Source organism: Leptonotus elevatus, chromosome 3 (assembly GCF_054856555.1).
Source record: "Leptonotus elevatus isolate MCC_2025b chromosome 3, RoL_Lele_1.0, whole genome shotgun sequence".
NCBI classification, from domain to species: Eukaryota; Metazoa; Chordata; class Actinopteri; order Syngnathiformes; family Syngnathidae; genus Leptonotus; species Leptonotus elevatus.
The window spans coordinates 7,582,660-7,607,645 of record NC_141241.1 but is presented as its reverse complement, the minus strand read 5'-3'; the positions used below and the strand labels follow the sequence as shown (position 1 = coordinate 7,607,645).

Sequence of the window (24,986 nt, the reverse complement as noted above, 5' to 3'; positions counted from 1 at the left end):
AATGCAAGTGTGAATGGTTGTTTGTCCACATGTTCTCTGCAATTAGCTGCTGACCCGTCCGCCGGGATAGGTTTCACTGGAACCTAATGAGTATAGCGCCGAAAGAAAATGGCTGAATGGATGAACTTCCAAGCCGACTCCCGTTAACTTTGTACCAAGGCTGGCCATGTGATGGCGCTCTCTGCTCACTCGGCACCCCCGGAATAGGAAGCCGCCATTGCATTGCAAATGGCCGCGGGTGTTTTCCCGAGCTGTTTGGATACCAGGCGATGCTGGAGGTGTTTGCCGGGTCGCCGTTGGGCAACTCCCCTGCGGTGTTGCCCGCCTCAGGTGCAGGAAGTAATAGACTTCATGTACAACATGTAATTATTGTAGCAGACAAGGATGTGGATTTAAAGCGAGTCAATATGTAGATAAGCCTTTTCTACACAAGCACACACAGCTGCCTCGAAAAATGATGCACGGTTGCCAAAATGCTGCGCAGGTAGGATGGAAGCCTTCCGGGCCCGCTGTGGAGGGAAGGCGGGGGGGAAGGGGTGTTCCAGGGAGATGGAAAACCGTAAGGCTTGTGCTAAAATCCTGTATCCACAGAATCCAAACGGACACCAAGCACTTCTGTTTTGTCTTAACAGTTCACTGGGAGGACATTCTCCATTCACATGCAATTTATTAGCATCCACATGAATGGCGTTTAATATGTGTGAGTGTGGGAAAATCGTAAATAGGTGGGGACAGCAGGGTCTGTTCATGTCTCTGAGGTACATTCTGTCGATCCTTTGGGTCTATTTGTCTAAAAGCAGCCCCAAACTTCTGAAGCCACATACCACCATGATACCGACAGGGATAGTGCACCCCTGTTCTAAATCCAAATATGTGTGAGATGAAATGTTTTAACATTGTATTTATTTTAAATTAAAGGAAATTTGTACAAATAATTTTAATAGATAAAAAATTATGAAAAAAACATTTGACTTTTTCTTCTCAATTAGGTACCTTTGCTGTTTTTCTTTTGTTAAAATATGTTTTTCATAAATATTTTTTCCCGTAATTTATATTAAGAAATAAGTTAAATGAATTGCATTCAAAAAAAAAAATGTATATATATATATATATATATATACAGTGTATGTGTATGTATATATATATATATAAGGGGCGGCACGGTGGCTGACTGGTTAGCACGTCCGCCTCCCAGTGCAGAGGACGTGAGATAGAGTCCGAGCTTCGGCCTTCCTGGGTGGAGTTTGCATGTTCTCCCCGTGCTTGCGTGGGTTTTCTCCGGGTACTCCGGTTCCCCCCCACATTCCAAAGACATGCATGTCAGGTTAATTGAACTCTCCAAGTTGTCCATAGGTGTGATTGTGAGTGTGGATGGTTGTTCGTTACTCTGTGTGCCCTGCGATTGGCCGGCAACCAGTTCAGGGTGTACCCCGCCTACTGCCCGAAGTCAGCTGGGATAGGCTCCAGCGCCCCCCGCCACCCTTGTGAGGAAAAGCGGTTAAGAAAATGGATGGATGGATATATATATATATATATATAGTCGTACTGACATGGAAAAGTGGAGAAGAGTCAGTGAATATATAACGTGTGTGCGTGCATGTTTTTGTACCGTGGTAAGAAGTGGGGCTAGACAGACACAACTTGTAAACTCCAAACACAAAGGACTGAACTGAGATTCCCAGAAGCTTTTTGCTGTAATTTTCATTTAATTGAAGGCGTAAAGATGAGGCGTCAAAAACTCATCGAGCAGACGCTTGTGTCAAAAAGTACAATTTAACAAAGTTGAAAAGTTACAAAGACCCCACCCCGGAATTCCTTTTGAACGATGCATGACACCAAGTGCACTAAATGTCAAATCAGCCGGGATCTTTTGTCTGAAGCCAGTTTATATCCCAAAACCAGCGCCGCCTCTTGCCCTGGCGGCGTACCGGATGAAACGCTTGTGACACTTGGGGTCACAATCGTTGGAATGAACCCACGAATATTCCATCGCAATGTCGTTCATCTTTCTGGGCCATCTATATTAAACATGACTCCACGACTCTACTGGTTCCCCCGGTAGAGCCTCGGAATTTAATCAGAGCTGTTCTTGTTCAGACAGTCAAGTCACATCAGGTGCACGGGGACCAGCCATGGCGGCGTTGATCGCGAGTCCTGTGAAAGTTAGACGATATCAAAAATGGCCTCGTTTATATCGATTTAAGATCAAGGATCACCAACTTCTAATATCTGCCATCTTCATATCCATCCTCATGTTTATTCATGGGAACGGAATTGAAATAGTGAATGTGACATTTAAAAATAAATAATTTGTATTAAAATTGTTTTTTGGGGTAAAATATTTTACATTTTATACTTCATATAATTAAATAGTAATACACGTAGTTCTGAAAACAATAATTAATAATTAGCAAAACTATTAATTACAGTATTTTTGTTTTATTAAACTAGTTGTAAAAAAATTAATAATAAAATACTGTCAACTTTTCATATTTTTTTTATTTTGTGGGAGAAACACTAAGTTCCTTAATTTCTTGAAACAATGATTTTTTTAGTAACAATTTTTCAAAATACTTTATTTAAGTAATAAATACATAAAATGACAATAAAACCTCGGACCAGTTGTCAGAGTTGCTCTTGGATAATTGCCTCAAGTGCACGGGGACGAGCGACCAGTGATAATTTCGTCACTGAAAAATTTCCGTCACGAAAAAAAAAATAATTTCATACGAAAATGAAACGGTAATTAAAATAGAAGCCATTCATTAAGACAATAACGATAACTAAAATTGACTGACAATTTCTTCAATGACGAAAACAAAAATGAAAACAACACAGTGACGAAAATTCACACAATCCAATCAGAATGAATGAAGCGCCGGTCGGTGGCTGTGGGGGAAAAGAACCACTCAGAAACTGTTCAGTGTTCACTGCACTTAATTTAATGTTCAAACTCATTGTGCAGCTGTAAAATTAATCCCAAGCAATTATGCACTTTTTTTTTTTATTTAGGTGAAAAGTACGGTAAGTCATATTTTAAGACGGCATATTATTGTCAGTTCAACATGTTTCAATGAAACAATTAAAAACATTGTTGTATTAAATGTGTTTTGCGTGTTAAACTACAGTTACAAATAGATGTGTTAGAATTTCCTGTATAAAAGTTGAAATGTATGCTGAAGGAAAATATCTAAGTTGCTCTTTATTTCGCTGACCAAAATTGCTATTTAGTTTTGTCGACTAAAATTTGATTAAAAATAAAATAAAATCAGATGACTAAATTATGACAAAAACTTTAATTTTAGTCAAAAGACTAAATTTAAAAAACAGTATAGAAAGCGAGTCCTGTGAAGTCTAAACAATGTAAGAAATGGCCGTCCGTGTTTATGCTGATTTGAGATCCAGGACCACGAAGGTTTACCGCCCACCCTCTGCCTATCTACCGCAGCCTGTCGGTGCGGCCCCCTTTCTACTTCAGCACACCCTCCCTACCTCTAGCATACACTCATCGCTAATGAAGCCGTTTTTAGGCGCGCTTGGTCATTTCCGCGCGCTACCTTTTCCATCGCTAACTAGTCGTTGGAACATTTGTCGGGAAAGACATCAAAGGGGCGGACCGCCGGCCTCAAAAACACCATGCTGCCATTATTAACTGAGTCGCCACCCTCTCATTCAACTTGAATTAAAAATTAAAAAGTGACGGTGCACCATTGGACGTGCGGCAGCGTGCGCAAAACCAACACGGGCTCATTAGCCAAAGCGCTTCTGAAGACAAGTGTTCCGACTTGAGACTCATTACGCTTCTCCTGTTTTATAACATTTAATTGGGTTCATTTTCTATATGAAACGCTTTGAATATTTAATGTGGGCAAAAAAGTTGTACGTGCGATACTTGGCCTCGTGTTAATCGTCCAGCTCGGAAAGCCATTAGTGAGTCGAGAGTAACTTTTTTTTGGTGACTTTATTTGTGCTGCTGCGTATATGCCCAAGAACAGCTATGAACAAAACATCAAACTTTTAGGCTGGTTAGCTGCAATATCTTGAACCAGTACTGGCTTACAATGAAATCTCAAGACGAATCAAGGCGTTCTGGAATGAAATATGTTGCCCGGCGTCATAAAGCTTGATCTCCGCCGCAAGGTCACGGATCCACATAAAAGGATAAAGACCCAAAACACAAAGTTAACGCCCAAAACGAGCTAAGAACTAACCCTGGGACTCAGAGGATGCTTTTATATATCTGGCATACACTCTGAGAAAAAAATGTTAAGACTCTCTCCTCTCTGCCTTTTCCCGTTCTTTTATAATCGACAGTAGAAAAATATAGGTTGCACAAATTGCAGCCATTACTCCCATGGACTCCGAAACTGTGCTTATGTCATATACAATGGGGGCAATGGTGCCATCTACTGGTGGTTGTGCATCAGTGAAGTTGTTTCCAAGTTTGACATTTACAGTGGAACGTAATCAGATTCTCCCCCACCTGGCCCCGTTGAAAAAAAATGTGTATACTTGTCAAAGGCAGGGAATTAATAAACTGTCCCGTTAAATTCATGTTGCACATTATTAACATGACTGTGGCTGTATAGAATTGCCTATAAAGAGTACAAATATGTACCCAACTCGTAAGAGTTGCAATATGTAACTTTGCTGACTTAGAATGGAATTTCTAGATGTTATGGGATTCTGGAACATTTTGGCAAGTCAGACCAGTTCTGTGAAAAGAACACTGGAGGACGGAGTTATTTTCTCATAACTTTAGTCTCAGCCACAGATTGTGGGTTCTTCAACAGATCAAACACGCCAAACACACAAACTAAAAATAGGAAAAAGGATGGCTAAGAACAAAACGGACGCTGGTGATGCATTGCTGCATCCGGCACACAGTGTGCAACGAAATCTCATGACTGTCAAGTGGTACAAGTTCTATGAGAAGAACCCAAGCGAATGGGTTTATTTCGCCACATTTAGTAAGAGAGAGTCTTGAAAGCTTGGTCTCTGCCGCAGGTCACGGGTCCTCCAACAGGATAAAGACCCCCAAAAAATACAACTAAAAACCCTCAAGTATGGTTAAGAACAAAACATTGGTCTCTCTGGGGATGCTTTGCTACATCTGGCACAGAGTCGTAAATCGAACCCATGCACTGTTATGTGCGATGCCGCGCGCTAGTGCTAATATTCCACCGCGATAACCAATATGTGAGCATCAACGTTAGCAAGCCGCTGTGCTCAATAACAGCTAATTAAAGCCTTAGCGTGGCTCAGAGGGGTTTTTAAAAAGTGTTTCCAGGCAGGGGAAGTTTGCTTTTGTTTGGAAGGCAGGTTCCGGGTGTTTAGCTGTGGTGACCTCGTGACTGTCTTCTGAGGAATTGTGTGTGTGTGCGCGCGCCACTCCCCCTTCCCGAACCCGCAGGAGAGTGAGCGCCCCCGGGCCGGGCCTTTCATCTTAGCGCTAACCTGTGGACTTTGAAACTCAGGGCGATGGAATTGCAGCTTTGTCAGTACACCGCTAATTAGAAAATTCCTGACCCGGAGCGAAGATGTTTTAATTATGTGTTGTGTCAACGAGTTTGCAGATTTAATCCGCCGTTGATACACACTGCTGCATTGTGGGAGCCGGAGCTGAAGTGCGTCTTTTTTTCCTCCCCGAGCCCACTGCCCCCTCCTTGCTCCTATCCGCGCCACCTTTGTCAAACGCCATCACACGCTCAAGTGGCCGACTTAAGACGAGGAGCTAATGTGCTAGCTGGCGAAAAAAAAGCTGGTCCGCTTCACCCCCCCCCCCCCCCCACACACACACACACAATTCTCCACAATGTGACAGCGGCTCTGTAGCAGTGAGTCAGTGCAAGGCAAGGCAGGAAGGGGTTAAGCAGAAATTGAGCGGGGGATGCTGGGGGGCAGCAGCGCTGCAGAACACAGCAGTGTTCGTGCGAAGGCAAGTCATTTCCCGAAACACTGCAGACACATGGCCTGCGGCGCTCCAAAACCTTTGGAGACCAAAATGGCTTGCAGGAGTTAGAAGTAATAAGGTGTTTTTTTTTTTTTGTGTGTTGCTTTTTTGCCTTCTTTCTCCTTGACTGAAATTCAGCGCGGTTGCTATGCATTGCCACGGCGCTGCCAAGCTGTTTTTGTGCTTTATACGCTATAAACGTGCTCTGGGAGCAAACCCTTTTCAAACATGCGCTATCCGTTTACTTTTGGGATAAATGCAAGTTGTTTGTTGTGAAATGTAACCCTTAAGATGACATAAAGCAAGACACTGGCATAGGTGTCTTGAATGTGTGCAGGGTGCGGTGAAATCTCACGACCAATTGAGGCGTAGCAAAAAATTTCCTGGCTTCGTTTAGCGGTCAGTTTTTGGCGTTTCCATCAAAAAGGGTCCTCAAATTTCTGACCGTCAATTTCAACCAAGCAGTTCCGACGTTTTCATTTGAGGATGGTCTAAAAATGTCTGACTTGTCGTGTCCTATTTCCACAGAGCAATTTCTGTCTCGAAATATCTGACTTGTCGTGTCCTGCTTCAACCAAGCAGGACGGTTCGGCCATTTTCCTTGTGTAAGTTCCCCCAAAATGTGTCACCACATGCTTCAACTCGTGCTTCCGTTGTACAAGGGTCCCAAAATATGTGACTGGCGTTCAATTCCATTTGGCACGCATGTCATGGCATTTCCATTGTAAGGAGTCTCCAAAAATCGGACCCGTAATGTTCTGTTTTTACCAAGTAGCACGGTCGGGTCCCATAGTGTCCCGTTTCCATCGAACAGTAAGGTTTTGCTTCCGTTCGCTGTTCATTTTGGATATTTCCATTGGGAATATCCGACCCGGGGTGACCTGTTTCCACTAAACAATACTCTCTAATCTAAACCCATTTTTAAAGGGTCCCGGTATGTCTGACTTGTAGTGTCCTGTTTCAAGCAAACAGCATGGTTTGCTTCTGTTTTCAAGATATTTGTAAATGGTAAATGGACTGCTTTTTATATATATATATTTTTTATTTTTACAATTTACATTGTGCATTTAATGGTCTTTCCATTCCATTGTAGAGTCCTCAAATCTCACTCATAGTGTGTAATTTCCACTAAGCTGTATGGTTTAGTTTGGTTTGGTATGCTTTTATTTGGCGTTTCCATCGTAAATGGTCCTGAAATGGGGGGGGGGGCAGCACCATCTGTTTTAGCATATCTTGACCTACATTGCGTTTTAACATCAAAATGGAGCCAGTGTCCTTGACTGTTTCTCTAAGTTTGGATAGCAACGGCAGTTCCATAGAAAAAGGGGGAACCTGTAAAGACAACCGAGGCCTCTTGTCCCTTGTAATCGCTCTCTCTTGATTTTGGGTGGACCGAACCCATTTCATTCCCATTCCCCCTTTTTCGGTTGCGTTAATCTTGGCATCTTGGCTGGTTTTTCTTCAAAGAGGTGCTCTGGCTTATAATCTGCTCGTGTACATCTGTGAATTATTATTATAATTCTTGATACATTTATTAGAGCTGAATAAACTCCACATCAAATACATCACCCTGGCAATGTTGGAGCGCCCGGGGCCAATCAGCCGACATCTGTTAACTCTTTCAAAATGGCCTCATCCAGCGTGTCTGTGGGCGTTTGGCAAAGAAGGGGGCGGGGAGGGCAAGGCAAGAGAGAGAGAGAGAGAGAGAAAAAAAGTCTCTGGTGCTGATTAATGGCGGCCGTAGGAGAGACGTTTTGGGCCAAGTGCAGAGATTAAGGGGGGTGGCTGAGGGCAGTGGGGTTGTTGCGTTGGACTCGACATTGTAAACACTGCAGAGGCATGAGGCGGCGTTCCTTTGCTCAAATGCAGCGCAGAGGCAAACGTGGGAACGCTTCGACGTCCTCACCCGTACTTGCCACCGACTTGTAGATCCTCAACACACGTTCTCGCCATTTATCCATTCAAACTAACGCAGCATGCCGTATCGGGGGGTTTCCAACCCTAAACCGTATCCAGCTCAACTAACCTATACCACAAAACATGATTTGCGTCCCTTCTGCTGTATTTGTCCTTCTTGCCTCCAGCAGAGACATTAGAGTTTAACATGTTTTTTTGTTTTTTTTAACCGCCATCAAAGTAATAACAACAATGTTGCATCATCAAATGCATCATGGAGGCTTATCGAGTTCTCAGCCAACATGGGGGAAATACACTCTTTTTTTCCCCAAAGCGTCCATGCAGTAGAGCGTTTTTGCACTTCGCCAAGATTCTTAGCCATCATGCAGCTACCTGGAGAAATGTGTGTGCGTGCGTGTGCGTGCGCGTGCGTGTGCGTGCGTGCGATGTAGTGCTGAGGCAGCAGGTTAGCCGGGGCGGGGGCCGTGCTGAAGTGTGCGCCTGGCAAAGCGGGCCATTAACCCACCGCCCTGAGCTGTGACCTGGGCCAAATCCAATATTGGCTCCGGCATCAAGGCACAGGTGCCACTCAGGGTTCAAAGCCAGAGATCATCAAGAAGCCCCCCCCCCCCCCCTCCCGTCAACGCCGCCTTTCACCTCCACCTCCGCCTCCTCACACAATAAAGCGCTCAATGTAAATTCCTTGAGACACCTACGAGCATGGCTGCTGCTCGGCTGCGGGAGCGGGACGAAAGACGGGAGATGTCGGTAATGTCGTGCTCTATAAGGCAAGGGACCATATTTGGTGTCGTGGGGCTGAGTTCAATGAAAAGCAGGTGAGCCGAGCCATCGGAGCCAAAAGGCAAGCAGGCAAAATTGTCGCCTGGGAGACGTCATCTGAAAGTGCTCTTGTTTCCTGATTGATGACGTCACTTCTGTGACGCGCTTTCCAACGTCCTTATTCCGGTTAACTCATTCACTGCCATTGACGACTATTAGGGGTGTGAATTGCCTCGTACTTGGTACTTCGTATCACGATTCATAGGCCTCGATTCGATTCGATAACGATTAATCTCGATGCAAATCTATAAATTGGTTATTGCGATTTTTTTTTTATTACTCAAATTTGGAAAATACTAATCAGTAAACTTGTACATGTACACTGTAAGATTTGTATGAAAATGTATTTATTTATTTGAAAATTCAGGCTTATAACTGAGCCACTGCATTTAACAAACAGTTTGCAGTCTGTTTCATGTTTGGACAGCACTGACATAAAATATTAAGGCTTAATGTTCCATTAATATAACATTCTTCCATGCTTAATGTGTGAATCCTAACCCTAAGTAAGACGTTTTGTTGAATATTCACATTAAAAAATTGATGTTTAAAAATCGATTCGGCCGCATATCGAATCAATTCGAGAATTGCGCGCTGTAATATCGCAATATATTGGCGAATTTATTTTTTCTTACACCCCTAACGACTATAGACGTAAAAAATTCATGCGAATTAGTTTAACCATTTTTCATTTCATTTCATTTTTTTATGAAAATCTATATTTTTTTATTGTACATTAATAACAGATATAAAATTAGCATGCGATTAATTATGATTAAACACCCCTTATATGTATTTATTTATTTTTAAATTAGGCCCGTCAGGCGATTACATTTTTTAAATTATAATTAATCACATGACTTCACTAGTTAACTAACGATTAATCTGTTCTAAATTTACAATAACACATTTTTTTAGGTTTTCATACTCTTGTTAGCAAAAGTGGATTTTTTTTTTAAACTAATTTTTTTAAACTTGAATTTTTGACGTCTATAGCCGTCAATGGCAGTGAATGAGTTAATATCGAAATAAATAAACTTAAAATCACATTTTAAATCATCCCCAAACTACTATTTACTACAATTATATACAATGTCACAGATTCTACGGAAGCAATGGCACTGTGGTTTGAGTAGTTGCCACACCGGAAGACCTTGGTTCAAACCCCGCTTGGGCAACACTTCAGCTAGTGCAGCGGAGGCGATGGTTCGAATCCCACCTTTGACAGATTGCAGTTCAGGTGTTATTTGTATTAATTTATCTTTCAACTGCAATTGATACTTTGTAATTTTCACATAATTTATCTTTCAATTTCCTTCGTAAGCATCCAACTAAGCATTCAGCTATTAGCATTCAGCTTTCCCGCACAATTTCTACAGTAATTGCACTTAGTCTAGTTATAGTTAGTTTTAGTAAGCTTTGTAAACATAAAATTGTGTTTGTTAGCTTTAAAAAAAAAATAAAGCATTTTTTTTTTTACGTTAACAAAATAGTTTTTGGGATATGAGATTTTTCGCTAGTTTCTGTTAACTAAAATAAGCTTGGAGTCAGTTTATTCATTTATTCAGACATATTTTCACACAAGGCTATTTACTCACAAATCATCATGTACATGTCTGAAAGGGCAAATAGTCTGAAGCATCAGCTGAATTGGGAGAAAAACAACTTATAATTGTCTGTATTGTCCACGCTGTAAAAAAAAAATAAATAAAAAAGATGCAGCAAAAAATTTGAAAAGTAGCACTTAAAGTAAATAAAAGTATGAAAAAGTAAAGGCCTCAATGCTGAATTCCGCGCCTCCTGCTCCTCAGGTCCACTGAGCTCCGTTCCTGTTCCTGCAAACAAGTCAAACGTCTGAAGCGATGTATCGAAAGTATTCCCGCGCGTTCCGTAGGATGGATATGTCATGTGACATGACGCCTGGGAGCGCCCATCAACAGATAAAATGACAGATGCTGTTTTTTGCCTCGTGGATCCGACTTGCTCCTCATTTTTTTCCCCCTCTTCTTCGCTTTTTCTTTCACCCGCTGTGACCTTTTTTTGTTTTTTTTTTACATTTCCATTGTAAAGGGTTCTGAAATATCTGAGTGTCCTCTTTTTCAGTTTTGGTCTCATTTGGTATGCATTTTCTGGGGACTAAAAAGGTGTGTGTCCTGTTTCCATCAACCCATGGTTAGGTTAAATTTGATATACACTTTTTTTTGGTTGCATTTTTTTTTTTGTCTGACTTGTAGTGACCTGCTTCCATTAGGTGATTTGCTTCCTACGCATTGTTCATTCAAATGATCACAATCGTTATCAGGCTTCTGCTGATGAGCTGATTATTTCAATCAGGTGTGTTGGAAAGAGGGAAGCATCTAAGACAAACAGGACTCCGGCCTTTGAGGACCGGGATTGCCCACCCCTGGTCTGGAAATATCTGCCCAAAAATGTCCTACCTCTAATGAGCAGTATAGTTGGGTTCTTTTGGCGCCAATAATCCACTGTATGCAGAATGTCAGGTGACCAAAAAGAAAGTGTTTGTTTGTAATAAAAGTGAAAATTAAAAATGAACACAAACATATCTAATAAATAAAAAAAACACAAAAAATAAATATGAATGGAATTAAAAACGACTATATTTATATATATTTATTCATAAATAAATAAATAAAAGTAAAACAAATAAATATATTACAGCATCTGCAGCATGGAATAAATAAATATGAGAGCAGAGCGTTTTTATTTATTGTTGACAATTAATTCAATTTATATTTTTATTTTTGTATTTTTTTCCACATTTATTTTTATGTTTTGAATCTCCTTTTTTATTTTTGTGTTTATTTTTGCTTTTATTTATTTTATTTATATATATATTTATATATAATTTTTGTTGTTTTTATTTTCATTTATATTTATTTTTTGTGTTAAATTTTTTTATAATTTTTTTTATATTCATTTATTGTTTTTTTTATTCAATTTTGGCAGTTTTGTTCCTCATAGCTTTCATATGAACATTTTTGTTTCAATTCCACAGCGTTATTTCCTGCTTGTTTTTGGTCACCACGGATACCAAGGTAGTGACTTAGTGTGCTTATTTTGTTTCGGACAGAATCGGGAATTTCCCGCGCAGGCGCCGACCTTTCTGTGTAAATCTATGTCACTTGAGGCTAGCGTCGCCCCCGTCGCCGCTGGAGTCACTCGCTCCTCACCACGCTCAACGTTTCCCTTTGCCCCCGCGGCCAGTCCCTGTCCATCTGTCCAGGTGGACGCATGGCTTTGATTGGTCGACTTCACTGCGCTGTCACCGTGCTTCCCTGTGATTGGCAGTAATTGGCGCGGCCGTGGGCGGGCTCGTCTTTCACATATGCTCAAGATGCGACTGACACGCTTAGAATGAATAAATGAGTTTTCTTGAGACTAAACAATGTTTCCCCGCACCAAATATGCTTTTTTTTGTGTGTGTGTATGAACTATATGTAAAGGCAATATTAGTGACACTAATCCTTTCCCTCGTCTCTCTGAAACCACATTTGGTACGCAATTTACGGTAAGGTTCGTTGTAAAGGTTGTCGAGTCCATTCGTCGCCATAGTATGAATGCGTCACATGTTAACAATCACGTCCTGTCTGCACCGTGCGCCGTTTGTTTATACAATGTTGCAATCAGCGTAATTGTCCACACTCTGTCTTGTTTACCCGTTTCAACTTGGCACTCGACCACCTTTCTTTGCATGCGCGCTTAATTGATTCCCATCAGCCGCTACGTAGCCGCCCTTGTTCATTCTTTATAGAGCAACAAATACAAACAGCCGTGATCAGTAGCGTTGTTTATATGCGGCGACCGCTGATAGCCATAAAAGACAGCAACGGTTTGTTTTCACCGCCGTTGCCAAGGTTTTCCCCAGATAGCCCCAAAGGGCAAAATAATCTGAAATCTCGTATACGATTTTGACGATTCATCAACACGACTGGAATGTGGTGAATGGAGAACATACTGAAGCGCTATTTGCGCCCCGGTGTTGTGGTTCACCAAGGAAACCGTCCCAAAGACAAGAAAATCCAATACAAGTATGAGCTAACTTAAACAGAAAAGCCAGCATGGAATGTTTCTTGTTTAGTCTACTTTTGACTTTTAATCTGAACGTATACACAGAAAGCACTTTCGAGATCATGGAAAATCCTTGGGGTTTTTTTGTATTAAATATGGCCTTTAAAAAAAAGACTCTCAAATTAATTCAAATTTGTACAGAATTTGTTTTCTGAATAATGAGTTTCATTTTTCAATTCCCCATGGAACACATGCTTATACACCCCCCCCCCCCCACACACACACACACACGAAATGTGACTTCTCAAGGAAATTTTCGAGAATTATTTTATTTGTTTAAATTTTTTGGAAAATAGTTAGAAAGGCATGTTTTTCTGATTAAAAAACACACAAAACAAACATTATTTTTTTCCCCTCAGGAAAGTTTTATTAGTACTTCCCTCCCCCCCAAAAAAATGGTTTTCACTACTTGGTTTTTTTCTGTTTTATGGGGGAAAAAAATCAGTTTTCCTGACTTTTTTTGTCAGATTTTTAAAAAATAATTATTTTCATTTTTTTTCTAATATTTTTTTGTCATTAAAAATATATATTTTAGAAAAAAGGGGGAAGTATTCTAAAGAACAGAAGAAAATTATTATTAAAAAAACAAAACATTTTTTTTTTTTATGAAAAGCAGAAAATTAAGACAGCGTATTAGGGCCGCATATAAATATATATTTTTAAAGGGCGGGGGCAATATTCTGAGAAGAAAAACTCCTAAATTTGCGAGTTCATAAACTCGCAAATGTGCGAGTTTTTTTCTTGGAAATATTGACCCCATCCTCTAAAAAAATTTTTTTACACATGGCCCTAATACATCGTCATAGAAAACAGATTTTTTTTTAACAGGAACAAATATATTTTTTAAATCAATCCATAAAACTAAATAAATAAATAATTATTAATTATTAATTAAATAACTACAAATAATAATAATTAGAAAAACAGACACAATTTTCTTTTTTTAAACAAAGCGCCAAAAATATGACTTTTTTTTTTCAAGTGAATGCAATACGCTTCCCTCTATAAATAACCATTTAAAGGATTTTTTTTTTTTAAATACATAGTGTTGCATATTGGTATTTATCAGTTTCAGAATTGTGAAAATTCGTTTACACGGTCAGTGTCTTCATATAAATGACATGTCATTATTAATACAGAACCATCATCATTGAAACTTTTGGCTGACTACGTTTTTCTATTGTTTTCACTAACACATGAGCGATGCTAATCTTGTCCCTCGTTTGTTTTTCTGGTCAGCTCTCGGGCAGCACGGCGGGCTCCCCGGCCGCTTCGTCGTCCACGCCCTCTTCGTCGTCTCGCCAGTACGGCCGCCAGCGCATCACCCGCGTCAACCTCAGGGACTTCATCTTCTACATGGAGCAGGAGCGAGACACGGCCCATTCGCTGCTGCTCTACCGCGCCCTCCTCAAGTAGCCTCCGCCTCCTCCTCTTCCTCCTCCAGCCACGTGCCTTCACATCAGGTGTCAGCTCGTCGTCTCCATACGTGCGCTCGCCGTCGCTCGGCTGCCACTTTCACAAGAAAAGCGTAGGAAGAAAATGTCACAAAAAAATTGCATCGATTGTCCTTGCGGTCTTGCGCTTCAAGTCGCGTGGTGATGATTGCGTTTGAAGGCCACCGTGCGTTTTTAAAAACATTTTAACAGCCAATCATGTCCAACTGAGGTATTTATTGACCGTGTGTCAATAAAGGAGATTTCAATAACACACACATTTCCCTTTGCTGTAAATGTAAATAGTTCAGTTACATTTATTTTTCTTTTCTGTTTTTTTTTAGTTTACAGCGTAACAGAATGAATCAACATGTGCGAGTTTTATGAAAGTGAATATTTAATATCAAACACATTTCAGATCAGTTTTATGAAGGTGCATTAGGGCCACACTGACCAGAGGTGGCAAATCCTGGTCCAGAAAATAGAAACACAATTTGGCTTTAGCCCCAGGTGCTAGCTAGCTAGCTCCATTGGTGCTCGTTTACCTTTTTAAGAGATAGCTAGCTAGCTACAAACCCTGCCACAGTTTGGCTTTAGCCCTAGATGCTAGCTAGCTAGCTCCATTGGTGTTCGTTTTCCTGCTAGAAAGCTAGCTAGCTAGCTACAAACCCTGCCACAGTTTTGCTTTAGCCCTAGGTGCTAGCTAGCTTGCTCCATTAGTGCTCGTTTACCTTCTTGAGAGATAGCTAGCTAGCTACAAACCCTGCAACAGTTTGACTTTAGCCCCAAGGGGTAGTTAGCTAGCTCCATTGGTACTTGTTTACCTGCTAGAGAGCTAGCGAGCCAGCTAGAAACCCAGCCACAGTTAGCTAGCTAGCTCCATTGGTGTCCGTTTACCTGCTAGAGAGCTAGTTAGCTAGTCACAGTTTGGCTATAGCCCCAGGTTTGTCGTGGTTTGCTCCATTGGTGCTCGTTTAGCTAGCTAGCATCAGGGACTAAAGCCAAACTGTGGCAGGGTTTTTACTTTCTGGACCTGGATTTGCCACGTCTGACACTAACAAAAACAATAGTTGTCTTCTAAAAGTTGTAATGTTATGGGAATACAAGATCCATTTCATTAGAGAGAGGTCAACTTTTCAATTTTTTTGTGAATATTATAATTGTTCACTGGACAACACTGCAAAAATAACTAAATTGCGATAACGGAAATTAGTCTTTGTACAACTTCTATAGTTCTCTCAGAACAAAAGTGAGAACACCCCTAAGTGAAAATGTCTAAGACTTTTTGCTCCTCCATCTTGCATTTGAAGATGCTTAATAGGGTTTAGATCTAGGCACATGTTTGGATTACGTTCAGTTTCTTTAGCAAGGCACCTGGCTGGGCTCCATGTTGGAATAATGCCCTGCGGCTCATTTTCCGAAGGGAGGGGCTCATGCGACGCTTCAGTTTACCACAGGTGTCATTGAAATTGTTAGGAGAGTGCATTTATTTCCACGGAATTAGTATTTAAAATCAAATGTCATCTTCTCATCTTATTGCAGATACAGTGTACGTTCATTATTGTAATATTAGGACTTCATTTGCCACATTTCTCATTTTTCTCAGCTTTTTCTCTTGTCTCGTGATATTAAGAATTATTTGTGAAAATATGACTTTTTCCTCACGTCTCCATTTTTTTTCTCTGAAGTAATAATCTTTTTTTGTGTTACTTTTTCTCCAAAAGAATGACTTTTTTTCCTTGTAAGGCTGCAACTTTTTTCAAATTTAAAATACGTTTTATTCGTAGTCTTACACCTTATTTATTGTCATGTTAAAACCTCCCCCCCCCCAAAAAAAAAGTCTCCTTTATAATATTTTGCCATACTATACACAGTTTTCCCTTTAAGACTGCCCCCAAAAATAAAATCTTAGTTTATCTCATAATGTATTTTCTATGACAGAAACAAGAATATTTCACAAAAAAAGTTTATTATGAATTTTTTAAAAGTACTATTATTCAAGAAAATAAACAAAAAATCTGTGTAATACACTTATTGTTATGCACTTTTTATTTTTTATTTTTTACATGTTACTGTTTTTCTCAGAATTCTTTGTATGTTTGATAAATAGGACATGGTGCTTTATTTTCATAACATTACGACTGTATTCTATAATTAAAACACAACAACATTTCAGCGGCCTCAATACGCCTTCGTCCACTTTTATTTCTTTCACCTGTGAGTTTTTTGTTACGAGATGGGCCGGTTGCCGTAGTTACAAGTTGAGCCCACACACTTTGTTTTTATGACTGCAGTTTGGGCAAATGTTTGAAGAACAACAACAAAAGAATGTTTCAAGTCTATCAAGTTGTTTTTTTTGTTTTTTGTGTGCACATGAGTCAGCTCCCATCCAGTGAAGAAAGCGTGAGACATTCAGGCTTGTTGTTTTTGTTTCACATCATGTTGTATTGTGAAACGTTTTTTTTTATAAATGTATAAACGCAAATTCATACGTGTACGTTCATGTACGTTTGTTTGACCGTTCATTTCAATGTAATATCTCGGCCTATGCAGTTTTTCTCTTTGGACGAATTGAAATATTTCAAACGGTTGGTGGGTTGCGTTTTGTTGTGACTTTTGACAGCACTTTTATTTTATTGTATTCTTTTTTTTTTTTATATAAAGTCCCTGTTTTAGCTGGCAACTTAAAGCTGTCTGCTTAATATTGCTAAGAAATGTAAACAGTATTGACACTTTCCCTTCAAAGTCATACCTTGTAATATATTTTCAGTTTGACTTTGTTTTTAATCAATTGGCTTTTATGCACATGTTCTTATATTTTTTTCTCTTTGATAAGCACAACAGCATCAATCTTGACTGATTTTTTATTTTTATTTTTTAATAATAATAATCTCATTTGCTTTTGGCATTTTTACCGCTTGCAGCTTTTTAGCCAAAACCTTGGGACAATATTAAAAGAAAAAAAGGAGAAAAGAAATACGGGAAAAATAAAAGTTTCACTGTAAGGATATTTTGTAAATACTGTTTACAAGACCTATGTGTTTATTAGAACCACGTTATTTTTGGTAAACTCTTGTACATATCTTTGAATTTTCCTGTTTGTGTGAAATGACAAAAAACAACAACAAACAAACAAACAATACTGATGTATTTGTACCTATTTTATAAAGGAATAAATAAGCTGTTTACTAAACAAGATGCGGTCTTATGTCCATTTCTTCAGCATTAAAATGTGTAAAGCATTTGGAAAAGACCAAAAATATTCAACATCCAGGAGAAGAGTCCAAAATAACACTTGTCTTGAGAAACAATATTTTTCAGTATGTATCCATATTTGCAAAGGAAGACACAAGTCAATACAGTACATCCTTTTATTATCGCAAATATGCCAGAAAAGTCAAATAAAGACACTGCAAAATGAACACATGCCCTTTAATACCACAGTCTAATTGTTTTTAAACACTTTAAATAATATACATTATTATCATTATTATTATACCCTTTAAAACGCTTCAGTTCATATGTACACAATGTGACACTTTTAAGCCTTTATTTATTGTTTTTTTTTTTTACGGTAAAAACACAAGTCCGAATAATCAGGTCTGCCGAGCACTGGCCCATGACTTCGTGTAGTTGCGAATATTCGGAAGGGTGCGTTTATTGCTGCCAAACCAAATAACACCCCACGGAGAAGAAAGCAGCGTCTTGAGCGGGTTCAAATTGAACCCTGGAAAAAAGTCATTCCCGGAGGAATCTTTAGTGAGTCTTTATTTCCACTGACGCCGGAGCACAACACGGTGAGCTCCAAAGTCCTGGTGGAAAGTGTGGTTCCGTTGTAAGAGCGCCCCCCATGGAGAAGAGCCTGTACTGCTTTGATGGGAGTGCGGGAAGGCCGACACTACCAACATTTTTCTCCCAATCCGGGAAAAAAGAAAGACGATTTATTTAAAAAGCAGTGGGACGCACACCCATTTAGATTTTATTTGATTTTTAACACGCTGTTAAAAAAACTAAAACAAAAAACAAAACTTTTTTACAATCAATAAAATATGCACCCTGTCAGCTTTGGTACCTACAGTGTAGTTTAAAATAACTTGAACATGTCCACACTAACACAGGTATTCAATTTTTGAAAATGAAATTATTTAATTATTAAAATATTTTAAATTGATTATTTTTTACAATAATTTGTAGTGGTAGTAGGTAGAGGAGTTGCTGACCTAATTGTTGGTAAAAAATATAAATATGATAAATTATAAATTATTATTAGAAATATTATACAAAAAGAAAAATATTGTTCATTCATTATACTGTCACATTTTTATTGTAATAAAAACCATTCCTTCGGGTTCCTGGAATTAATTGGAAAAAGAAAAAAAGAATGCTCCACAAAATTCTAAAGTTGCTCCTCAAATGAAGCAATTGACTCTCAAAACTGCTCCGCAAAGAAAAGAAAAAAAAAAGCATTAGAACATACCGTACGTGTTTTTCATTTAACGACTACTATTGCATGTTAATGTTTTGGGTTATAAAAAAAAGATAATATTATTTTTTTTCCCCCACGGGTGCCTTTAATTTGGTTTTAACCTATAATGTGATATAATTTTTTTTAATGTAGAGATAACCTGTTTATTGATTAGCAATGAATTTTTTTGATTTGGGAAAATAAAATAGTACTAGAATAGGCCAATAAAAAAAAAAACATACCTGTGTATCTGTGGACATTTTCTGATGACAACATGGGTGATGATTAAGTGCAAACAAATAAAAAGTTTACAAACATTTAGAGTACACCTCCTTGACGAGACATACTGGTAAACGATTGGCGTCTTTTTTCTTTTCTCTTTCTTTTAAACATTCATGAAAACTGCGACTCAAAGTCCCCTGGTGATATGTTAAACGCAAACATAAACCGACATTTAGTGTGTGACAAAACAAAGCAAGGGAGGAAAAAAACAAAAACAAAAAAAAACGAGCCTATTCGGAATGCATTGCCATTCGCTTCCTGCCAAAAAAGGCTCCCTCACAACAACCTGAACACAATAGCGTCCGTCCTTCATATTGGAGAAAGAAGACACTTCACAACAGATGGTGTCCGTCCTCCCTCTTGCGAGTAAAAAAAAAAAAAAAACTTCTGATGTGTGGCGGCGGTCCTCCAAAAATGTCAAGTAAGCTGCTCGTGTTGGTTTGCTCTTTGGGCGGAATTCCAAACTTTTTGTTGTTGTTTTTTTTTTTTGCGTTTACATTCCCCTCAGAGGGTTGAACGAGCCTCTGCTAGTTAGTACGTATTCGGGTGCGGATGTTGGCGGCCAATTGGATTCTGTCCCCGCTGCTCTAGTCCAGAGGTTCTTGTTTTATCCTGATGGGCGTGTTGATGGAGAGACTCCGCCGGTCCTCGCGGCACAACACGTACTCGCTGAACTGCGACGAGTCCACGCCGCCGCCGCAGGACGCCGCCACGCTGAAGCCTTTCTGGAAGAGACGCTCCAGGACCTGAACACACGCACAGGAAGTGACGTTGAGGAAGAACGCCCATATATGTCCGGCCCAGATGTCAGAAGACACAAAGTTAGCGTAAGGCTCATCCTTATTCCCGACACGTGCCCCGCCCCCAATCCCCCCTCGGCGGCTTACTCGTCTCACCCCGGCCTCCTCATTACTCAAATTAGGAGCGCCAGTAATCACCTTCTTCACGCCGACCCCCCGAACGCACCTCGCCTCGCACTCTGCGCAACCCTTTGAGCTCGTGGCCTGCCAGCGTCCGGCCAATCGGGTGCCGGACGGTGTCATGAATAGTGCAGCAGTGCCGCCGGCCTCCTTCCGTGACGGTGTGAACGGGGGCGGGCGCCGTAATGACACGCCGCTCATGTTTGGACTGATGACGGATGGCTTGGGAAAAATATCGGACAGATTTTCTGGAATTTGTTCATCATTAACGTGGCGCTAAGCTAGCACGAGGAGGGATGTTGCTGGCGCCCGCAAACAGCCAAAACCGGAGGGGTGAAAAAAAGAAAGAAAAAAAAACTAAAAAATACTCCAAAAAATACTGACGAACATCCAATATGTGTTTTTCTCAAAATGTAATAAAATGAATAGTAAATATTAGAAAATAGTGAAAAAGAAATAGCCACCCAAAAATCCCTAAATAGTTAATAATAATAGCCAGCCTCAAGGTCCACTGCAAGAAATGCAGTGCAATAAAGATCAGGAAGAAGAGGCATAGAAGGCCAAAGGTCGAGGGTGCAAGATAGTCACGTGCGTGGCCGACTACATCATCTCATCTCTCAGGCACAAGAATGTGTACACTCCCACCGCACGGATTTTTAATGGGAATTTAATTGTTTCCGGAAACAATGATGAACTTATCTCAATTTACTCCTTAACTCTCATTCACTGCCATTGACGGCCATAGAGTAAATTCATTTTAACTATTTCTATTAGTTTAACATTTTTCCCACTTTTGTTAACAAGCGTATGAAAACCTAGATTTTTTTTTTAATGTTATTAAAACAGATATAAAATTTGTGATTAATCGTGAGTTAACTAGTGAAGTCATGCGATTAATTACGATTGAAAATGGTTATCGCCTGACACCCCTAATTTTTAAATAATTTTTTTTTTAAAAAAGATAAAAAATTTGAAAAAAAATTATTACAATTATTTTATTTATTTATTTAAAAAATAATAATAATCGTAATTATTCGAATGACTTAATCACAAATTTTATATCTGTTCTAAATGTACCCCCAATTTTTTTCTAGGTTTTCATACTCTTGTTAACAAAAGTAGAAGAAAAAAAAAAGTTAAACTAATAAAAATAGTTCAAATGAATTCATGACGTCTATAGCCGTCAATGGCAGTGAATGAGTTAATTCAAGTTACTGTCTGTCACCAATACAGTAGGTCACTGGCATCAAGCACAGCAGGCGCAGGTCACGTGCAAACACGGATGCAGCATTTAAAACACAAATATACACACTTCAACTTCCTCCACAAAGTTGGGAGTGTTTCATAATGTCTCCCCCCCCCCCCCCCCCCCCCCCCCCCCCGGCGTTGGCCACAAATTTTACAAAACAGAAGGGACAGCAGACAGCTGATGGTGAGGATGGCTAATTACGAGACCTGCCAGAGCATCTACACCCCGCCCAACATTTTTTTTTTTTTTTACATTTTTTAAATCCATGACAGACGAACGATTATGGAAATTATATTACATTGGTTTCTTTAATGGTTGCATCACATTGCATCTCTTCTCCCTCTGCGTGTCACCCTTTTCGCACATGTGGGACTCGCGCGCGTCTTTGGGCCTGATCAATAAAGATAGTGTGGGAAAAAGACTTTTATCGCAAATCCGTGGCAAGACTTGAGGATGTTATACATCTCAACACTTGAGGACATTCGAGCTTTTAACGCGGCACGTCCGCGCCACAGGAGGATTAACAATGCAAGTTTGAACCGCCGTCTTTGATTGGCTGCAAGAGCTCGTACTGTACATGATCCACTTCAAACTGATTTTATAGTAACAGGTGGGGTTATAATAATTTTGCATTTTTCATTATAGATTTTTTTTTTTTCGTTTTGACTTAAGACTTTTTAAATGTAGTTGGTTTTAATTTGGGGTTTTTTTCAAAAATGTTTCATATTTGGATTTTTTATTAGTTTTAGTTTTTTTTTTATCTTCACGGCTGAAAAAAAAAAATCGGTCGACACAAAAATGCCTAAAAATTTGAGTTAAAAGTTTGACCTTCCTTCTTCTGAACAGACATACACAAATACTGAAAAAAGAAAAAAATATATTTAATTTAGTGAACACCTGAAAGCTCATTTATCATATTAATTGACAAAGATAAAAACAAATTACATGTCGTATGTATAAACTTAATGTCTTAATGGTTCCAGTTACACCCCAGCGTAAAAGTTGATCAAATGTTTGAAAAACAACCAACTGAAAACTTCATCCAAGTTCACAACGACTCGAAGGTCTCGCCAGATTTTCATCCCTAAACATCATCAAGCTCCTATTCGCATCCGCCCACCCCGAAGCCGCTTCGCTGAGCTGTCGCTCAACCTCAGGATCGGCGTGGGAACGAGGACGGCGAATGCATACCGAGCCTCTCAGCACCATATATGTATATTTTCAACGTAGCAATCAAAGACTGGAAAGCAGAGCGTGATGTAATATTGATGGCCGCCAGAGTACACGCACACACGCAAGACACTTTTAACATGTGACAAATGAATCACTTTAAGTGATCTTAAGTGTCTTATATGAAGCACATGACAGAGTAGCTGTAGACTTGAAGTAACGGGACCAACACAACCATTACTTTGCCCTCCAGCTCGACCCCCCCCCCCCCAAGTTTGTTAGAGCCAAACTTTTGAATTGGAAAAATGTGTTTTCATTTCCTGTAGTGTTCCCTCGTTTTCCGCTGGGGTTAGTTTCCAAGAATTACCCGAAATAAATGAAATCCGCGAAGTAGCTAGCTTGATGTTTAAATGTTTTAAGGCTCTAAAACCCTCACTACACCGTTTATACACTTTACTCATTGAGGCATTTACTTTTTTTTTCAAATTTCTCTCTTGTTTAAACATTGTCAATGTTCAAACCTTCATACATTTTATAAAATAGGTCACCTTACTGTAAAAAAAACAACATGCAAAATTGCAGTAAAAAAAATCCGCGATACAGCGAGGCCACGAAAAGTGAACTGCATTATAGCAAGGGAACACTGTATACAAATAGTCGAAAATGTGCTAGCTATGTTGCTATGTACAGCTAGACATACATCTATCCATCCATCCATCCATCCATCTCAAAAGCTAGATAGCTAGCAAGATAGCTAGATAGCAAGATATCTCACCAGCTAGCTAGCGACATAGCTAGCTAGCTAGCTAACTAGCGACATAGCTAGCTAGCTAGCTAGATAGATGGATAGATAGATAGACCATGTTACAATGTAGCAAGATGTATCCTATCAAGGAGCACTTGGTATTTGTGTGTGCGAGTATTTGTCTGAGCGCTATTTCAGATTGATGGACTTGTAGTGTGTGTCGTGTGACATGTCAAAGGGTGTTGCGGCGGGTTGCGTTGGTCGTGGCGGTGGCAGGGAGGGGACAAGGGCCCCTTCGCCACCACTGTCACATTGATGAAGGACGGATTGGCTGTGCTCTGATGTGAGCGCTTCATCACTGTGATGTATGGCCCATTGTGTGTGTGTGTGCGTGTGTGTGTGTGTGTGTGTTTGTAAGTCTGCCTAAATGTTTTCCCTCTGTTAAGCGCCTTTGCTGTTGTGTGTTTTTCCTCCCACACTGGAAAGACATCAGAGTGCAGGTGGTTTGCATTATTCCCTACAAATTCCGCTCATGACTTGACGGGGAATCACGAGCCAAGGCGCGCCTCGTCACCTCAACAAGAAGACATATTTTTTCATCATGTCCTTTTACGGCAATAAAGTCATGTTGGCAGATAAAAAACAATATAGCCACTTTATGAGAATGTCATGTTAGGAGAATTTTTTTTTTTAACAATAGGGTCATAACATTAGGCGAAAAAAAGTGCAACTTTGAGAATGTCAAATGTGATAAAAGTGCAATTCTACAAGAACAGAGTCATACTATTAGGAGTGTGCATTTTTTCATGAGAATTAAATGGGGAAAAAGGTAATTTTACATAAGTAAAGAGAGGAAAAAGTGTAATTTGATGTCACTAAAAGTACATTACGAGAAAGAAAGTGATTTTATGAGAATTCAATGACGAGGATAAAATGTTTATAAGAATGTTAATGTTAAGATAATTTTTTTATTTTTCCAGAATATTGTCATAACAATAGGGGGAAAGGGCATTTTGCAGCAATAAAGTTGTAATATTATTACAAAGTTATTTTACACTTGTGAAAATGAAGTAATGTGTAAGAGTGTAATGTTATGAAAATTCAGTTAAATGATGCAATAAAATAATTTTTACGAACATAAAGTCATACTATTCTGATAAAAAAAAAGTGTGATTTTTGTATAATAAAGGTACTATTACAAGGTCAATTTTATTTAATAAAATTAAGTAAAAATTACACAACAACTGCAGTGTTATAGAAGGAAAGATTTGTGATTTCTGGGGGGAATTTTAGGAAAATTGTAAAAATTTTATTTGAATAAAAAAATTATTGTAAAAATGATACTAAGTTTTTATATGTAATATTATTACTTTAATCACATGAAATTATTTTGTTTATTATATATTTATTTTATTGTTTTAATGTAGTTTGATTTTATGCATGTAATATGATGGGGTTTTTTCTCCTTATGAGTTTGTCACTTTTTTTTTTTAAATTATTAATACAAGACTTTTTTCTCTCTGAACAGTCGTTAAAGGCTTAAGAAATTTCAAACCATGTTACATTTGTAAGGAACATGCATTTGCATTTGTGGGATGAGCGAGTTGCACCCATGAAAATGTTGCCAAATCTCTGTCGAATTTGAACGCTTCACCGTCTCTCAACTTCAATTGTGACCTGCATGATTTCCCAAACTTGCTAATCCCTTCGCCAGATGTTTTGAGCTCCATCCCGACTTCCTCAATTGTCATCTTTCCTGTCAGGACACCCTAAACACCTTGTTCCAGACAGCACTGTCTTTTGCCCCCCCCCCCGCAATAAGCAATCCTCTGTGGGCAGGGTGTGGTTGCGTGCCTTCCCCTGGGTGGGGAGCCCGTACTGTAATCAGATGACAAGTATATTGTCTGGCGGCTAACACCAGGATTACTTTGCTAACCTTCTTGT

At 39.4% G+C, this 24,986-nt stretch overlaps 2 protein-coding genes across 10 annotated transcripts in view; one reads left to right on the top strand and one right to left on the bottom strand.

Annotated features, from left to right (window-relative positions):
• Window positions 1-17,409, top strand: part of LOC147176834 (transcription initiation factor TFIID subunit 4) — a 77,655-nt gene extending 60,246 nt beyond the window's left edge. For both annotated transcript variants that reach the window (XM_086070526.1, XM_086070525.1), the window contains one exon: window positions 14,018-17,409. In XM_086070526.1, the coding sequence (XP_085926652.1) occupies window positions 14,018-14,194 (177 nt within the window). In that variant the 3' untranslated portion in view covers window positions 14,195-17,409. The remainder of the gene's footprint in view (window positions 1-14,017) is intronic.
• Window positions 17,410-17,568: 159 nt separating this feature from the next.
• The window catches only part of kctd15b (potassium channel tetramerization domain containing 15b), a 36,428-nt gene continuing 29,010 nt past the window's right edge, over window positions 17,569-24,986 (bottom strand). For all 8 annotated transcript variants that reach the window (XM_086070531.1, XM_086070530.1, XM_086070532.1 and 5 more), the window contains one exon: window positions 17,569-19,704. In XM_086070531.1, coding sequence (XP_085926657.1) covers window positions 19,546-19,704 — 159 coding nt within the window. In that variant the 3' untranslated portion in view covers window positions 17,569-19,545. The remainder of the gene's footprint in view (window positions 19,705-24,986) is intronic.